General features: G+C 51.6%; 1 protein-coding gene across 4 annotated transcripts in view; it reads right to left on the bottom strand.

Moving 5' to 3' along the window:
• Nucleotides 1-14,157, bottom strand: part of MGMT (O-6-methylguanine-DNA methyltransferase) — a 275,999-nt gene that overhangs the window by 35,074 nt on the left and 226,768 nt on the right. For all 4 annotated transcript variants that reach the window (XM_043925966.1, XM_043925967.1, XM_043925968.1 and 1 more), the window contains one exon: nucleotides 4,973-5,133. In XM_043925966.1, coding sequence (XP_043781901.1) covers nucleotides 4,973-5,133 — 161 coding nt within the window. The remainder of the gene's footprint in view (nucleotides 1-4,972; nucleotides 5,134-14,157) is intronic.

The following is a 14,157-nucleotide window of genomic DNA, read 5'->3' as shown; positions in this document are numbered from 1 at the left end:
TTAAAGTGTTAAATATTTCATTTAAAAGGGAACATTGCAGACACTTTAAAAAGAAAACTCAGAAGTCATCTGGTGGAAACCGGCCTCTGTGAGACGTAACAGGGAGGAAGCCTAAAGGCCCCCGTGTTCCCTGGGAGCAGCCTCCTATGGCATCCATCCAGAGCCCCACAGGCCCCGCCCCAGCAAGGGGACTCAGGGCGCCTGGGGAGGCCACCCCCAGCCCGGCAGGAAGAGCACAGGGCGCCGCCCGGGGGGTGGGCCTGCCCTCATCTGCCCAGCCACGCCTGCCCGAGGGCCTCTGGGGCAGAGGGGAGAGTGCGGCACACGTCCGGAGTCTGGCAGCAGGTCTTTGCTTTTCCCAGCCCGCTCTTCTCGGACGCTCTGTGGGACCTGCTTTTGGCACAGTGCTTCTTTAGTCATTCCCAGCTGCTTCTCCCACTGATCACTGAGGCTACAGGTATTAAGAGGTATACTATACCAAGAAGTGAACATTTTTATGAGTCAATATTAAGAAGTGAGGGAGTATTCACAGAAACTAAGTTAAAATGGTATTTTATTACAAAAGAAACAGTAAGATTTATTTCAGGAATAATGGGTTCATTAAAAAACTGTTTCTTGGAGAAACATGAATTCAAAATAAACAAACCTGACCTTTGTAAGAGGTTTACAGGGAGGACCCGACTGCCCTAAAAATGCCTTGCTGAGTTATAAGGCAGCTAGCTCATTAGCAAAACACAAAAACAAATCCCTTTCAGAAAACAAAACGTTCATTTCAGTTTTTGAAGTTATGTTACTAAAACCACAATCCCAAAGAGGACTCAGCACACTTCTCACTCACACTCGCCTCTCATTTTCGCTTCTTCATCAGTGCCGTGAACCTCACCGACCTGCCTCCCTTTCTGAGAGAAATCCCACCTGCATGGCCCATGGGCAAGGCAGCCACCTAGGCCTCCTCCAGACTTCTGGTTAGGAGGATGGCCTAACAGTTCCTTGGTAGAAATACCCAGATAATCAACTTGTTACTAATCAGACTTCAGAAATGCTCCAAGGTAAGAAGATGACTGTGTGGATCACAATAAACTGTGGAAAATTCTGAAAGAGATGGGAATACCAGACCACCTGACCTACCTCTTCAGAAACCTATATGCAGGTCAGGAAGCAACAGTTAGAACTGGACACGGACAACAGACTGGTTCCAAATAAGAAAAGGAGTACGTCAAGGCTGTATATTGTCATCTTGCTTGTTTAACTTATATGCAGAATATATCATGAGAAATGCTGGGCTGGAAGAAGCACAAGCTGGAATCAAGACTGTCGGGAGAAATATCAATAACCTCAGATATGCAGATGACACCACCCTTATGGCAGAAAGTGAAGAGGAACTAAAAAGCCTCTTGATGAAAGTGAAAGAGAGTGAAAAAGTTGGCTTAAAGCTCAACATTCAGAAAACTAACATCATGGCATCTGGTCCCATCAGTTCATGGGAAATAAGATGGGGAAACAGTGGAAACAGTGTCAGACTTTATTTTTTTGGGCTCCAAAATCATTGCAGATGGTGATTGCAGCCATGAAATTAAAAGACGCTTACTCAAAAAAAAAAAAAAAAAAAAAAAGACGCTTACTCCTTGGAAGGAAAGTTATGACCTAAATAGCATATTAAAAAGCAGAGACATTACTTTGCCAACAAAGGTCCATCTGGTCAAGGCTATGGTTTTTCCAGTAGTCATGTATGGATGTGAGAGTTGGACGGTGAAGAAAGCTGAGCACCGAACAATTGATGCTTTTGAACTGTGGTGTTGGAGAAGACTCTTGAGAGTCCCTTGGACTGCAAGGAGATCCAACCAGTCCATCCTAAAAGAGATTGGTCCTGGGTGTTCATTGGAAGGACTGATGCTGAAGCTGAAACTCCAATACTTTGGCCACCTCATGCAAAGAGTGGACTCATTGGAAAAGACCCTGATGCTGGGAGGGATTGGGGGCAGGAGGAGAAGGGGACGACAGAGGATGAGATGGCTGGATGGCATCACCGACTTGATGGACATGAATTTAAGTAAACTCCGGGAGCTGGTGATGGACAGGGAGGCCGGGTTGCTGCGATTCATGGGGTCGCAAAGAGTCGGGCATGACTGAGCGACTGAACTGAAGAAGATGAATAACATGAAATTTCCAATATTTGATGTTTAGCCTACTAAAATGGTAATTCTAATAGGCCGTTTTGTGACCAGCCTTACCAAAAAAAAAAAAAAAAAAAAAAAACAGATGGTGAGCATCACCCTCATTTAAGGCGAGGAGCCTGAGAGGTGAGGTAGTGGTCCTGCCCAAGCAGGGGGGCCCCAGGCAGCAACACAGCCAGCGCAGGGCCCTCAGCCTCGCAGGCCGGGCTGTGGGGGTTACCCGGGGAGGCGCAAAACTCCAGCAGGAGCTCCGTCATCGCTGCGCTTCTAACCAAGCTGAGACAGGCAGGTCTGGTCCACATCTCAGAGGAATGGGATGAAAGGTGATGCCCAAAGGATGCTAAATGTGTTCACAACCTCAGAGGCATCGAAAACAGAGTTTGTCAAGGAAGCGTTCATCCCAGATAAACACGCCCTCTCCTCCCCGACTGCAGAGGCTGCTCTTCCTGGTGGGCCCCGCAGCCGTCAGGGGCTCTGGGGTGCTGGGCGCCCTCCCAGCGTGGGCCTCCCCGGGCCTCCCCGCCCCCCCCGCCAGTTCACTGGCTCCAGGATGGAGAGGAGGAGAGCAAAGCCAACTTGCCCTGAGCAGCAAGGGTGTCAGCACCCCTGGGGTTAGTGCCAATTAACTCCGTGTTAGCAATCACAGTACAACCACCCACCACCTCCCTTCTTAAACTGTAAAAATCCCCACACCTGGTCCTCGCCTGGGAGAAGTGATTGAGCTAAATTAGAAAAACCTGGCTGGCAAAGGCTGCGGCGTGGGAAATCCTGGCCGGGGAGCCAGCACTAACTGTCAGCAGGCGGCCGGGCCTCAGGGACCCTCCTGCCCCCACCCCAAAACCCAGCTGGAGGGGACCTGGCCCCGGTCACGAGTGTCCCCCAGCACTGCAGAGCTCGTCCAACAGGGGGTGGGCTACTGGGTGACTGCAGTCTTCCTCCTTCCCCAGTGCCTGCTTCCAGCTTGCCCTGGTTGCCCAGACCGACCATGACTACGACCCGCAGGAGAAGAGATGGCCACGCTCAGGCCCGGAGCCGGGAAGTGGGGTGGCAGGGTGTGTGCGGCCAGTTCCTGCTCTCTTCGAGCACTGAGGACAGGACTTCAGGGTTTTATAAGCTCACCCCCCGCTGACACCCTCATTATATTATACAGATACTTCCTGTCCTGGTTTCATCATGTCTCTGCTCTGAAACATCCTAAGCCTTAAACTTGAGCTCACTTACTTGACACACGCAAGGAGCAGGAAAGTGGTTTGGCCAACCCACTTCTGCTCCTGGTGGCAGAGCAGTGAATGGCAGTAGTGGACAGAAGTGTTTGGGGCTCCAGGATTCCCAAGCCTCTACTTTAAAGACAAACCCACATTTGAGTTCCTCAAACTGCACAGCAGGACCCCAACTCTGCACCCAGTGTGTGGGAGGTGCACACGAGGAGCGTCAGGCACACCCTCGACCAGGCCTGGCGACGTGCAGGGCTGGTTCCGGTTCCGAGCAGGTGGTGAGTGCCAGGCAGCGATAGCCAAACTCAGCTGCAGCACTACCTCAGCCCAAGGGGGCCCCACTCTTGGACGATGGAGGGTCTCTGGACGTGAGCGTGGAGTGCGGCAAAGGCTCACCCAGCTCTCAACGCAGTCTTGTCCTGAAGACGCCCTTCTAGACGTTCCCATTGGGGACACCCCCCCCCCCCCCCGGAGACGCTCCCACTGGAGACAGCCCCATGTGACGCCCAGGGGCTGATGCATTCCTGCTCAGCTTCAGTTCATTGTGGGCAAAGACCTCCAGGGTCCGACCTGGTCAGTCCCCTGACCTTGCTGGTCAACTCAGGTATTAGCTCAACTTGCCCGAGCTTCTCTACCTGCTGTCCCTGAAAGCCCCGCTCCACCTTCAGTAGTGCTGAAAACTAGGGCAGCAGTTAGAATACCATGAAACTCATTTAGCAAATTCCACTTTGAGGGGATTCACCTCATGCAAAATCTCATGGTAATTTTTTTCTTAAGTGTATACGTATGTATACATCTATACACACGTACCTCTATCTAACTGCTGCTGTTCTTCAGTCGCTAACTCTGCGACCCCATGGCCTGTAGCCAGGCTCCTCCGTCCTCCACCATCTCCTGGAGCTTTCGCTCAAGTTCTTTTCACTTGAGTTGCTGATATAGATTCACTTATATTAAAACAACTGTGAAAAAAATCACTATGCAAAATAAACCTCCGCTAAGTGTACAGAATGATATTAGTTGCCATAATTAAGCTCCAAACAAAAGCTTAAGGAGAACTTGTCTGGGAAATTGTTTTTATGTCATCAGAGACTTTATGTCCCACTATCATGCTGCACATAGACAGTAAGTTCTCAAGAATACAACATTTAACGGTAGTGAGTTTGAGATGTTAGCCTGAAAACTTATTCAAGAGGACACGCTGCCACCGTCCACTTCAGGGTGTGAGCAGCCGAGTGCGTGGAGTGGCCAGTCGTCCACACGCGAGTCTCAGTGCTGCTGGCAGGCAGGCAGTTTAAGTTAACAGTAAGCTTATTGAGAAATCCACTGCCATTCCAATGTGTTCCTTTAAAACTCTGAGCCAGCGAGAGGCAGGCGTCGATGTGCACGGATCATTTTTATTGCCTTTGCCAAGAATCATGGGACCGTGTGCCAAAACCAACAGGAGCACTTGCAGCGGGCGCGGAGGGGGCGCTCCCGGCCGCGCCGTGCGGCCCACGCCGCCTCCGTTCACTCGGGGGAAGCAGCCCGAGCTGGAAGGGGGCTGGCTCCCTGAGCCAGAGGCCGCGCGGCCGCTGTGGTACTGACCTTTCTGGAAGATGGGATGGTGCAGCGCAGGCACGGGGAGCCCCTTGAGGACCGCGGGCTCGCGGAAATAGGCATCCAGCCAGGCCGCGCACTGCAGCAGGGGCTCCGGCACTGCCCCGGGACCTCCGAGCTGCTCAGCGGGAGTGGCGGCCTCCGCCGGCCTGCAAGAGAGAACAGGGGAGACTCAACCTCCAGGCCCTGCTCCACCCGCCGCCCCTAAACGGGCAGAGAGGTGACTGTGGGAGGCGGGCAGCGGGGTCGCTGCACCCGTGCCTCCACCTCGGCTTGGAGGCACAGTTTCTGGGAGGACATCCTGGGACCAGTGCTCGTCTGCGGGGCTCTGAGTGTCTGCAGTCCTGCCGCAGGGCGGGGGGTGTGAGAACAAGGGTGAGGAGCTCAGACGAGGCTCCAGGGGGCATGAGCCCGCCCCGCCCGAGACCACCACCTGCACCACCACCCCCACTTCCTCTGCAGTCACCGAGCATGTTCTCCACAAGTACTGTCAGAGTCGTCAAGCCACATGCTCGTCCCCCCCACCGCATTTCCACCGCACGCCCCACGGCTCCACGTGCTCCATGGCTCTCAGGGGGCTTCGGGGGGACCCGCCCTGAGTCTGCACTGCGCCTCACGCTCCAGGGCGTCTGGTCGGTGTGCCAGTCACTCTGCGAGGCTGGTTTAGTTACAGGACTACGACTTTCCTGCCTGAGACTTCTCTTTCTTTTCCAGACCTTCTCATTCATTCCCTGTGGTCACTGCCCTTCCTCCCTCTCACCTCTGTAGGTTTAAGCCAGTACACCTCAGACTTGCTTCAGATGGCCTGTCTCTTCTCCTCACGGGCTCAGCCTTCTGTCTGGGCAATCCTGTGGCTCCCCTCATGGAGCTGACTTCTCCCCTTCAGCAGAGGCTGACTTTCAAGGGACATGCTCTGCTGGGCTGAGAAAACGTCCCTCGGGAGAGGGTCACTTCTGCTGCTTCCGAGCCCCAGACTTTTATGAGGGACCCAGCTTTTCTGAACTTGAGGACAGCACACCCCCAGAAGCACCAGCACCCAGTTGATTTCAGACGTTCCTTCCTGACCCCTGGCCCTGGACAGGAGGCAGCTTCCCTGCACCTCCCCGCCCGCGGGCTGGGTGTCTGGTCTCTGCCGGGAGGGGAAAGGTGCACGAGGGGCAGGAAGCTCCTCTGAGCCCGCAGCCTCTGTGGAGTAAGCAGGGAGCTGACTCTAGGGAAGAAAGTGGAGAAAGGCCACGGGCTCTGCCACCCTGCTCATGGGGCCGGCAGGGAGGAGACGGGGTGTGCTGAGCTCGCTCAGACAAGGCACAGCACACGCAGCCTGTTAAGCACGCACGTCAACGTGGGCGCACGAGTGGGCAGTGGCCCACCTGCTCACACCTGGCTAAGTGGCAGAGTCACCGCCCCTGACCCACGTGGGAAGCAGGAGAGGGCCCGACAGCCCTGGCCAGCCACCTCCTGCAGAGGCGGGTGGGGTGAGGTGCTGGTGGGTGAGGGCAGCAAACGTGGGTGCTTGGGTGGTCTCCGGGGCTTGAGGGGTCTTCCTGACCATTACACCCTGCAAACGGGGCTCCCTGAAGGGGGGGGCACACTGTCCAGGAGACAGACAGCTTAAGTTGAGAGTCAGGGGCTCTGCACCCACCTTGGGGAGTCACAACTCTTACTCAGATGCCTGGTTCGCTCGGGGGCATCTGACAAAGGCTATGGAGCTGTGGGCATCCCGGGGCACTGCCCAGGTTGGGGGCCACTTCCCCTGCGTTGCTAAGGGAATTGAAATGTGAGCTGAGTTTCCTAGCATTTCCACTCTTAAAAGGATATTTGAAGAATTTTTATAGTAGTAAAATTCATCTTAAATTGATTTTTTATGCTTGTGCTAAAGATCTCAACCTCTGATTTACTCTGTAGTTCTCCTTTTTAACTCTTTCTCTATTGGCATTAGATAACTATTCATGGGTGAAATGTAATTAAACAGCTTTGATTCTGAAGCAAGGATTTATGATACTACATTTAAAATGAATGGCATTAAACACACACATAAAATCAGATTTTTAAAGCCATGACACAAATTTCCATTTCTACAATAAAATGAAATTTATTCTCCGCCCTGCCCTCTCCTCCAACCTCGCTCTGCTCGTCCCTGAAAGAGCTGTGGTGTGACAGGATCACAGTATCGCTAACGGCTGCTCTTATTATGGAGGAGTTTCTCCAGGCTTCCTACCGACGAACCTGAAACCCCAATCATTACGGGCTCCGTGGCCCACGCTCATTTAAATCTCACATCCACGTCTCCCTGGGAGCTGGGAGCCCAGCAGCTCACCTACCACTAAATGCACAGACCTGTGGTCACTGCCTCTGGGAAGCACCACTGTGTGGGAGCCCAGCCCCCAGGAGGGCTGCTGGAAGGCCAGCGCCAAGGATGGAAACGAGAGAAGGCTGTCCTGCCGCTCGCGAGTCCTTCCAAAGCCACCCACGGCGTCATCAGTAAGAGCAATCCTGAGGCCAGTATCAGGACACTGGCACCCTCATACTTGTTTCCACTTGGCACAAGAGGGCTGGTGGTGGCTGGAAAATGAATCTGGCTTTGTTGGGCTTTTTAACGTAACAATAGAAAGCATAGGAACCTTTGCACAGCAAACATAAAGCCACATATGTTTTGGTGTAAGGGTTTCTTCAAGAAATATGCAATGCTGCCAACCCCAGGGACCCTGTAAGAAAATAAAAAGGACAACAGAGTGCCGCCTTGAGGGTACGCTGCCGGAACCTGGGTGTTTTGGAAACCCCTGTGGGAAGCTCTCCTGGAGCTGTGAGCCCCAACGGCCTGACCCATTCCCTTGGGCCTGGAGAAAGAACGTTATGGTGTTGAATTGCATTTCAGATTTGTTTGGACATGAACCTGTCCATCATTCCAAATCAGACACAGCAAAGCAGGTGACATGCTCCAGAACAAATGTCTGAAGTGTTTTCAATAAAGCAGGCAGGGACTCTCCCCAAGACTTATCCAGAGAACCCACGAATTCACAGCATTGATACGCGAGCACGGGAGGCACTGGGAAGGCTGCTGGTCCCCCCGCGTGAGGCCTCCAGGCCCTGGCCCTGGGAGGACAGGAGAAAAGTGACGGCCTGGCCCCCAGGGGGCAGAGCAGGGGGAGCAGCCGGGCCCAGGAGCCCTTGGGGCAGGGGAGGTGCCATGCGCCAGGCTGGCTAAAGCCACCAGGAAGTGCTGCTCGGGGTCTCCCCACCATGGGGACGACTGCGTGTGGCAGGCCGCCCAGCAAACAAGAGGGCTGCCCCCAGCTCTGCCTTCTCCCATCTGCCCATGGAACAGCTGTGCTTGACACGCCCACCCGGTGGGCAGGAGCTTTGGGTGTGCGATTCTGGGGCGCCTCAATGCTTCCCTTTCAAGGAAAAGAAGAGGGTGGCAGAAGATGAGATGTTTACATGGCATCACTGACTCAATGGACATGAATTTGAGCAAACTCTGGGAGATAGTGAAGGACAGAGGAGCCTGGTAGGCTATACAGTCCATGGGGTTGCAGAGGGTCGGACACGAATTAATCACCGACTTCAAGTCAACAACAAGGCTTCAACGACTGGCAGCCAAGAATCACTGAATCCTGCTGTCTGAATGAACTCTACTCCCCATAGACATCACCATGTCATGTACTTGGGCCTGTACCCCTTCCGACATGAGCAAGCAGGCCGGAAGTCCCATGTCCCCTCTCTGGTTGGCCCTGTGCATCCTGCCCGTGGGTGACCATGCTGCTGCCGTGCCCCCGGCCTCCCTGGGACCCGGTGCCTCTTCCCCATCTCTCGCTTCACAGGGTGAAAAGGAGCCTTACGGTTTGGGGAACGTTAACTGGTGATGGCGAGGATCACCTGAGAGAAGGGCTCCAAAGACTCGTGTCCCTGAGCTCACCTGGAGTCTGGGGCAGTGACGGGGAGGTGTCCTTCAGCAAGGCTGCGAGATTAGCCGGCAAGGATGCACACGGACACTCGAGTCCAATCGGACGTGAAGACACGCCCAGAGCCCTGACCGCGCACAGCGGCTTAGCGCCCCTCAGGATGAGGAGCCTCACCTTCTCTGGCCCCCAGGACTCCAGGGTAGAGCGCCAGACCTCACAGGCTCAGGTAGGGACACATGCACAGCTAACACTTAAAACTGCAATCGAGGTGACTTTATAAACATCACATGGAGATGGGAAATGCACAATTACATCCAAGTTAGCAGATCTCTGGCAGAGTCGCTTGTGTTTGTGTCTGACAGATTTGTCCTGCATTTAATTATACCTTCTTGTAAAGCTCAGATGCTTTTCTTCCAGTGGTAGCACTGAAGACAAATAAATTATGCTACCTGTTTTCAATAAAGATGCTTTAAATTTTTCTAAATGAGAAGCTGAACGAAGCCTTTAAACTCTTTATTCCAACCAAATTTAGTGGTCTGATTCCATTCGAGCATTTACTGAGGACCCGCTAAGCACAGGGCTTATTGGCAAGAGGGTCGGCTCGGGGACTGCCACCCACCTGGGAAGGCAGGGGAGCTGAAGGCCCAGCGCGGGGGCGCTCGTGGCCGCCCGACGGCTGTGCTGGAGGAGCCCGGCCTGCCCAGCTGGGCCTCCCTGTGTCACCCGGTGCACAAGCCGGGACAGCGATGGCTCCGCGACACTGCAGGCGGCCATCAGCTGTTTGGGCAAGAACCCCACATGGGTGTGACGGGATCTGGGCATTTATTTGAACATTCCAGAGTTGTATTAGGACACAGAGTACAAAAAGGAGAAACACTTGCTACAGCAGTAAGAAACACAGGTTTCAGACAAACAACTGAGTCAGCAGAGGCCAAGAGGACGTGTGCCGGGCGGGGCAGCGGGTCCCCCTATGGACACCACCGGAGCCTCCCTGCTGCTCATCAGGTGATGCTCTGAACGATTCACGTGTCATCCTGCCTCTTTCTCACACGATCCTAAGAGCAACATGTACTCAACTATGAAAAACAGGGAAAAGATTAACAAACATGCATAAAATATCAGCAACAGGCCTAAGTTTATATATATAAAAACAGTATATATAACTCACAGATTTTAATTCTATGAGACCAGAGCACCTACTACTTATAACACATGACTTCACGGACCGACTTTCACACGTTTGGTTGTAGTACCTATTTCAATGACGCTTATATGCAGAAGGAAGAGATTTCGTGTCAGACAAGTCAGAGTCAGCGCTGAAGGCGGCCCAGGCCGAGTTTCCAGGAACGGCGACAGGAGGGCGCGCCTGAGTTCTGACCATCAGCTCAGCGAGCCTGTGCTGAGTTTTACTGTGTGGTTCATGAAGACAGGGAAGAATTCCTTCATGCTTTCTGCCCGACGGTCACACCCCCTGAAACGAACCCTACATTCATGATCCCATCACAGGCCACCGGTGGCTCATGGTCAAGTCAACGCGAGGAGGAGGAAGAGGCTCTCTCAAGTCTAACTGGGCCCCTTTCACTCGCTTTCTGGGTGGCCACAGGTACGTTTATAATAGGCATCCTAAGCCCCCAAAATTTGGGGCTCAAATTAATGTCAGAACCTAAGCAAGCATTCCTCTGTAGCAATTTGCTATAGTATTTTAAAACACTGACCAACAACACAGAGAAAATTTTATGTAAATTTTCAACTCCTCCCTATATAATGTACATAAGGACTGTATTTTTTAAAATAATAACTGCTTCTTTAAAATATATCAACAGTAATACATATTTTAAGAGACAATTTAAACAGTATACTTGGCAGATAAGAATGCCTTAAAAAGTCTATCTACTTTCTCTCCTAAATGTTGAAGTTGTTAAAAGGAAAACTGTATTTTATCAACACTTTAACATATCATTAAAAAATCTCTACTATTTGACAGATGAAGATAAAAACACCCCAAAACTATAGATGAATTATCAGGTCCCTAATGATTCCAAAACAATTACAGGATGCAGAGCAATCTAGTTAAATTTTATTCAAAAGCTTACTACGCTTGTGTTTTCTTTTATTTTTCTATCAAGAAGCCCATGAGGTTTAAGCACAATTCATTATGTATGAGACCCCACTTGCGGTGCTTGACTGTTGATTAATAGCAAAGTTTGCTGTATGTACATTTGCAACATTAGATGCATACAATATGCTAACTTATTCTTTCACTGAAACTAATTATTTACAAAAATGACTACTTGAGACTACAATTTATTAAATGCATGCATCCAGTCTCAATTTGGCCCCCAAAGACAGCCTGGAATGAAGATCTTTTACTTGATGTGACAACTTCTAGAAACACTATTATTAATATTGTAAATGTGACAAATAAAGAGTTCAAATAGCCTTATGTCTATGTTGTATTTGCTTTCACCACTGAAGCAGTGAACAAAGCAGCTTTCTAAGGTTTCACACACACTGGAGAGGTATATTCCTTTTTCCCTGCTTAATTTAGCTTCTTACAAGAAAGATGCCTATATGTTAGCAATGAAAGAGTTTTAAAAAGAAATAATAGCTAACATAAAAAATACTATAAAAGTCCTGATCAAATTGCTGCCTAAGTATATTTATTACAATTCTATCAAGAATTTAGTTCATTTGTTGAAAAATATCTGTAAAAACATAAAGTTTTTAAAGTCATTCCATCAGTCTCATCAAATTCTTGGTACTCCCTCCAGAGTACTTTATCCCAAAGGATCTTTGGGGTTAGGTAACTTCGCATTATTCAACAATTCTGCTCCCTCCTCCCAGAAAAGAACACAGGAGAAAGCAGTCCATTAACAAAAATCACAAACATCTCATCTTTGGATACAGATGCCAAGTGGGACATCTGGTCAACAGAGAGTAACTTGCAGGCCAACTCTACAAGGCACGTGGCCACCTGCCCCTAGTGTCTGACAGTCTGGTCTCTCTCTGCTGGGCCAACCCCCCAGAGCTGCTCCTCTGATGCTCTCGCAGACCCTGCGTGGCCTTGCTCTGCTGTGCCGAGGGTGTGTGACACTGTGGGCCTAGGGGAGATGGATGGGGCACACTCTTTCCTCCACATGCCAAGACAAGAATATCAGCGTCTGTGCCCCAAAGACAAGATGACAGGGCAGGAGGGTGTCACACGCGGCCAACTGCTCCCTGACATTAAAGTTCTGCATGGACACCTGAAGAAAAAGAATACACATCCTTCTGGTTTGGACACAGGATTTTAGGGACAGAGACGAACGGAAATGTCGGGCAGAGGGCCTCTATAGCAAACAAGAGTTACGATGAAAAGTAAGTAGCATGAGAATGGAAAATCTCAGGGCATGTAGTCAAGATGGGTAGGTGAGGACTGGTTTTCCATCATGCAGTTCAATGTCCTGACTCTCAGTAACACAGCCAAGGTCAGATACAATTAAGGCAACTGACTGTGCAAGTCTCAGGTGAGAGATGTTCTCAGCGTCACGCCTTCTGCAAACACCATGGCACTGTGTTCAGGATGGATCCACTGAGGCGGGATCAAGTATATGGAAACAACTCAAGGGAAACCCTTGTATACAGTTTCACAGCTGCTATTTACCGAGTGCCTAACATGTGCCATGCATAGAATTAGAAATAGTCCTGTTTTACTCCTCCCAACAATCCCCGAGGAGGCATTTTTCTATGTTCTGAAAGAGGAAACTGAGGCCCAGAGGTGATGTAATAACACTGATCAGTGCATCAAGGGATGAAACCAGAATGTGAATTAACGTTTGTTTGATTCCAGAGACCTTAATCTGAACCATCGCCATAAAGCTGAAGTACTCTGCTCATCTCTTTGAAAGGGAAACACACAGTCCCCTAATGCTGACAAGCCCGTGTTCACCCGCTCTATTCTTAAGAGCACGTGTACTGGACAGCATTTGGGTTTTTGTCACTTTTAGGAACTTCTGTCAATTTCTCCCTGCTCCACGGGGCTATAACCCCAGGCCCACTGCCCTACCATGCAAAGACAATGGGGATGTGAGTGTTGACGCTCGTTGTGTTATACTCTAGAAGCTTCTGAGAAGAGACACCAGGTGCCCACACTTTGGGGCCTCAGGCTCACGCACAGTGGCCACTGGCATCACTGCTCCTCAGCCTCCTGGGGAGGCCGTGCTCTTGTCTGAGGGCCGCAGTGACCAGCTCACTCAGCGCACAGTGCTCCTCCACACAGGCAGGAGGCCTAAGTCTTAGAGTTCTCCCAGCCTATCACCCCCATCCTCATCCCCCAGAGGGCTCAAGGCACTGTCCTAGGTGGTCTGGTGCTAATAAGGCAGGTGTGGCCCGGGCTCAGGAGGACAGGCTCCCCACCACGGCAGCTCAGGTGTCTGACTGAAGGCCCCCCACCGCCACAGACCTGCCCCAACGCCGCCGCTCAGCCCTGGGGCCCTTGCTCGGGCCTCCTCGGAGCTCCGTGCATGCCAGCTGAACGGACGCGTGAACAAGACGCAGTGGGGCCGGCACGGCCACTGCAGCACATGTGCCGAGAAACACCTGCTTTTCAGATTCCATTTTTCCAATGAATAATTTGCTGAAAACCATTCCCCTGGGTTGGGGGGAACCCACAAAGATTTTCTAAACAGGGAAAGCCACATTTCTTGCCTTTTCAGATTGTGCAGCAGACGCCGATAACAGAGTTTGTTAAAGCCCAGGGAGCAGGCCTCATACCCGATTGTGCTCAATGTGACAGGACTCCGGTCAAACCTAGAAGTGTTTCAGGTTTGAAGACACAAAACTAAACGGCCTTTCCTTTGTGGGTCTTCCATTCCCGCTCGAGAGAAAGCAAATCAATTGAATACTGAGATGAAACAGAAGAACGATGAATTTAAAGAGCAAACACTTGCGCCATGACTGCACGTGATCATACACACACACGCAGACACAGACCCACCCAGTGTTAAGGCTGATCACGCTGCACCTTCGTTTATCCTTTAGAGCTCCCAGCCTCTCAGGAGGAGGAGGGGGTCCCGGCGGGGAGAAACCCCTCGACCACTCCCATGACACACAGAGGGCCCAGCAGGGCCTCCCGCAGGCTCGGCCGTCTCACCTGCTGCAGGGAAACCAATTGACTGCGAGCAGGAACCAGGACCGCCGCACCCCCCCAACCCCGGCCCAAGGCCGCCCCGGAGCTTGGGCTGCGTGCAGGGCCCAGGAGCGTCCCAGAGGCAGAGCTACGACAGGGAAGGG

The sequence above is a fragment of the Cervus elaphus genome, chromosome 15 (genome assembly GCF_910594005.1).
Source record: "Cervus elaphus chromosome 15, mCerEla1.1, whole genome shotgun sequence".
Taxonomy (NCBI): Eukaryota; Metazoa; Chordata; class Mammalia; order Artiodactyla; family Cervidae; genus Cervus; species Cervus elaphus.
Note: the sequence above shows the minus strand (reverse complement) of the source record. Positions and strands in the feature narration are given on the sequence as shown.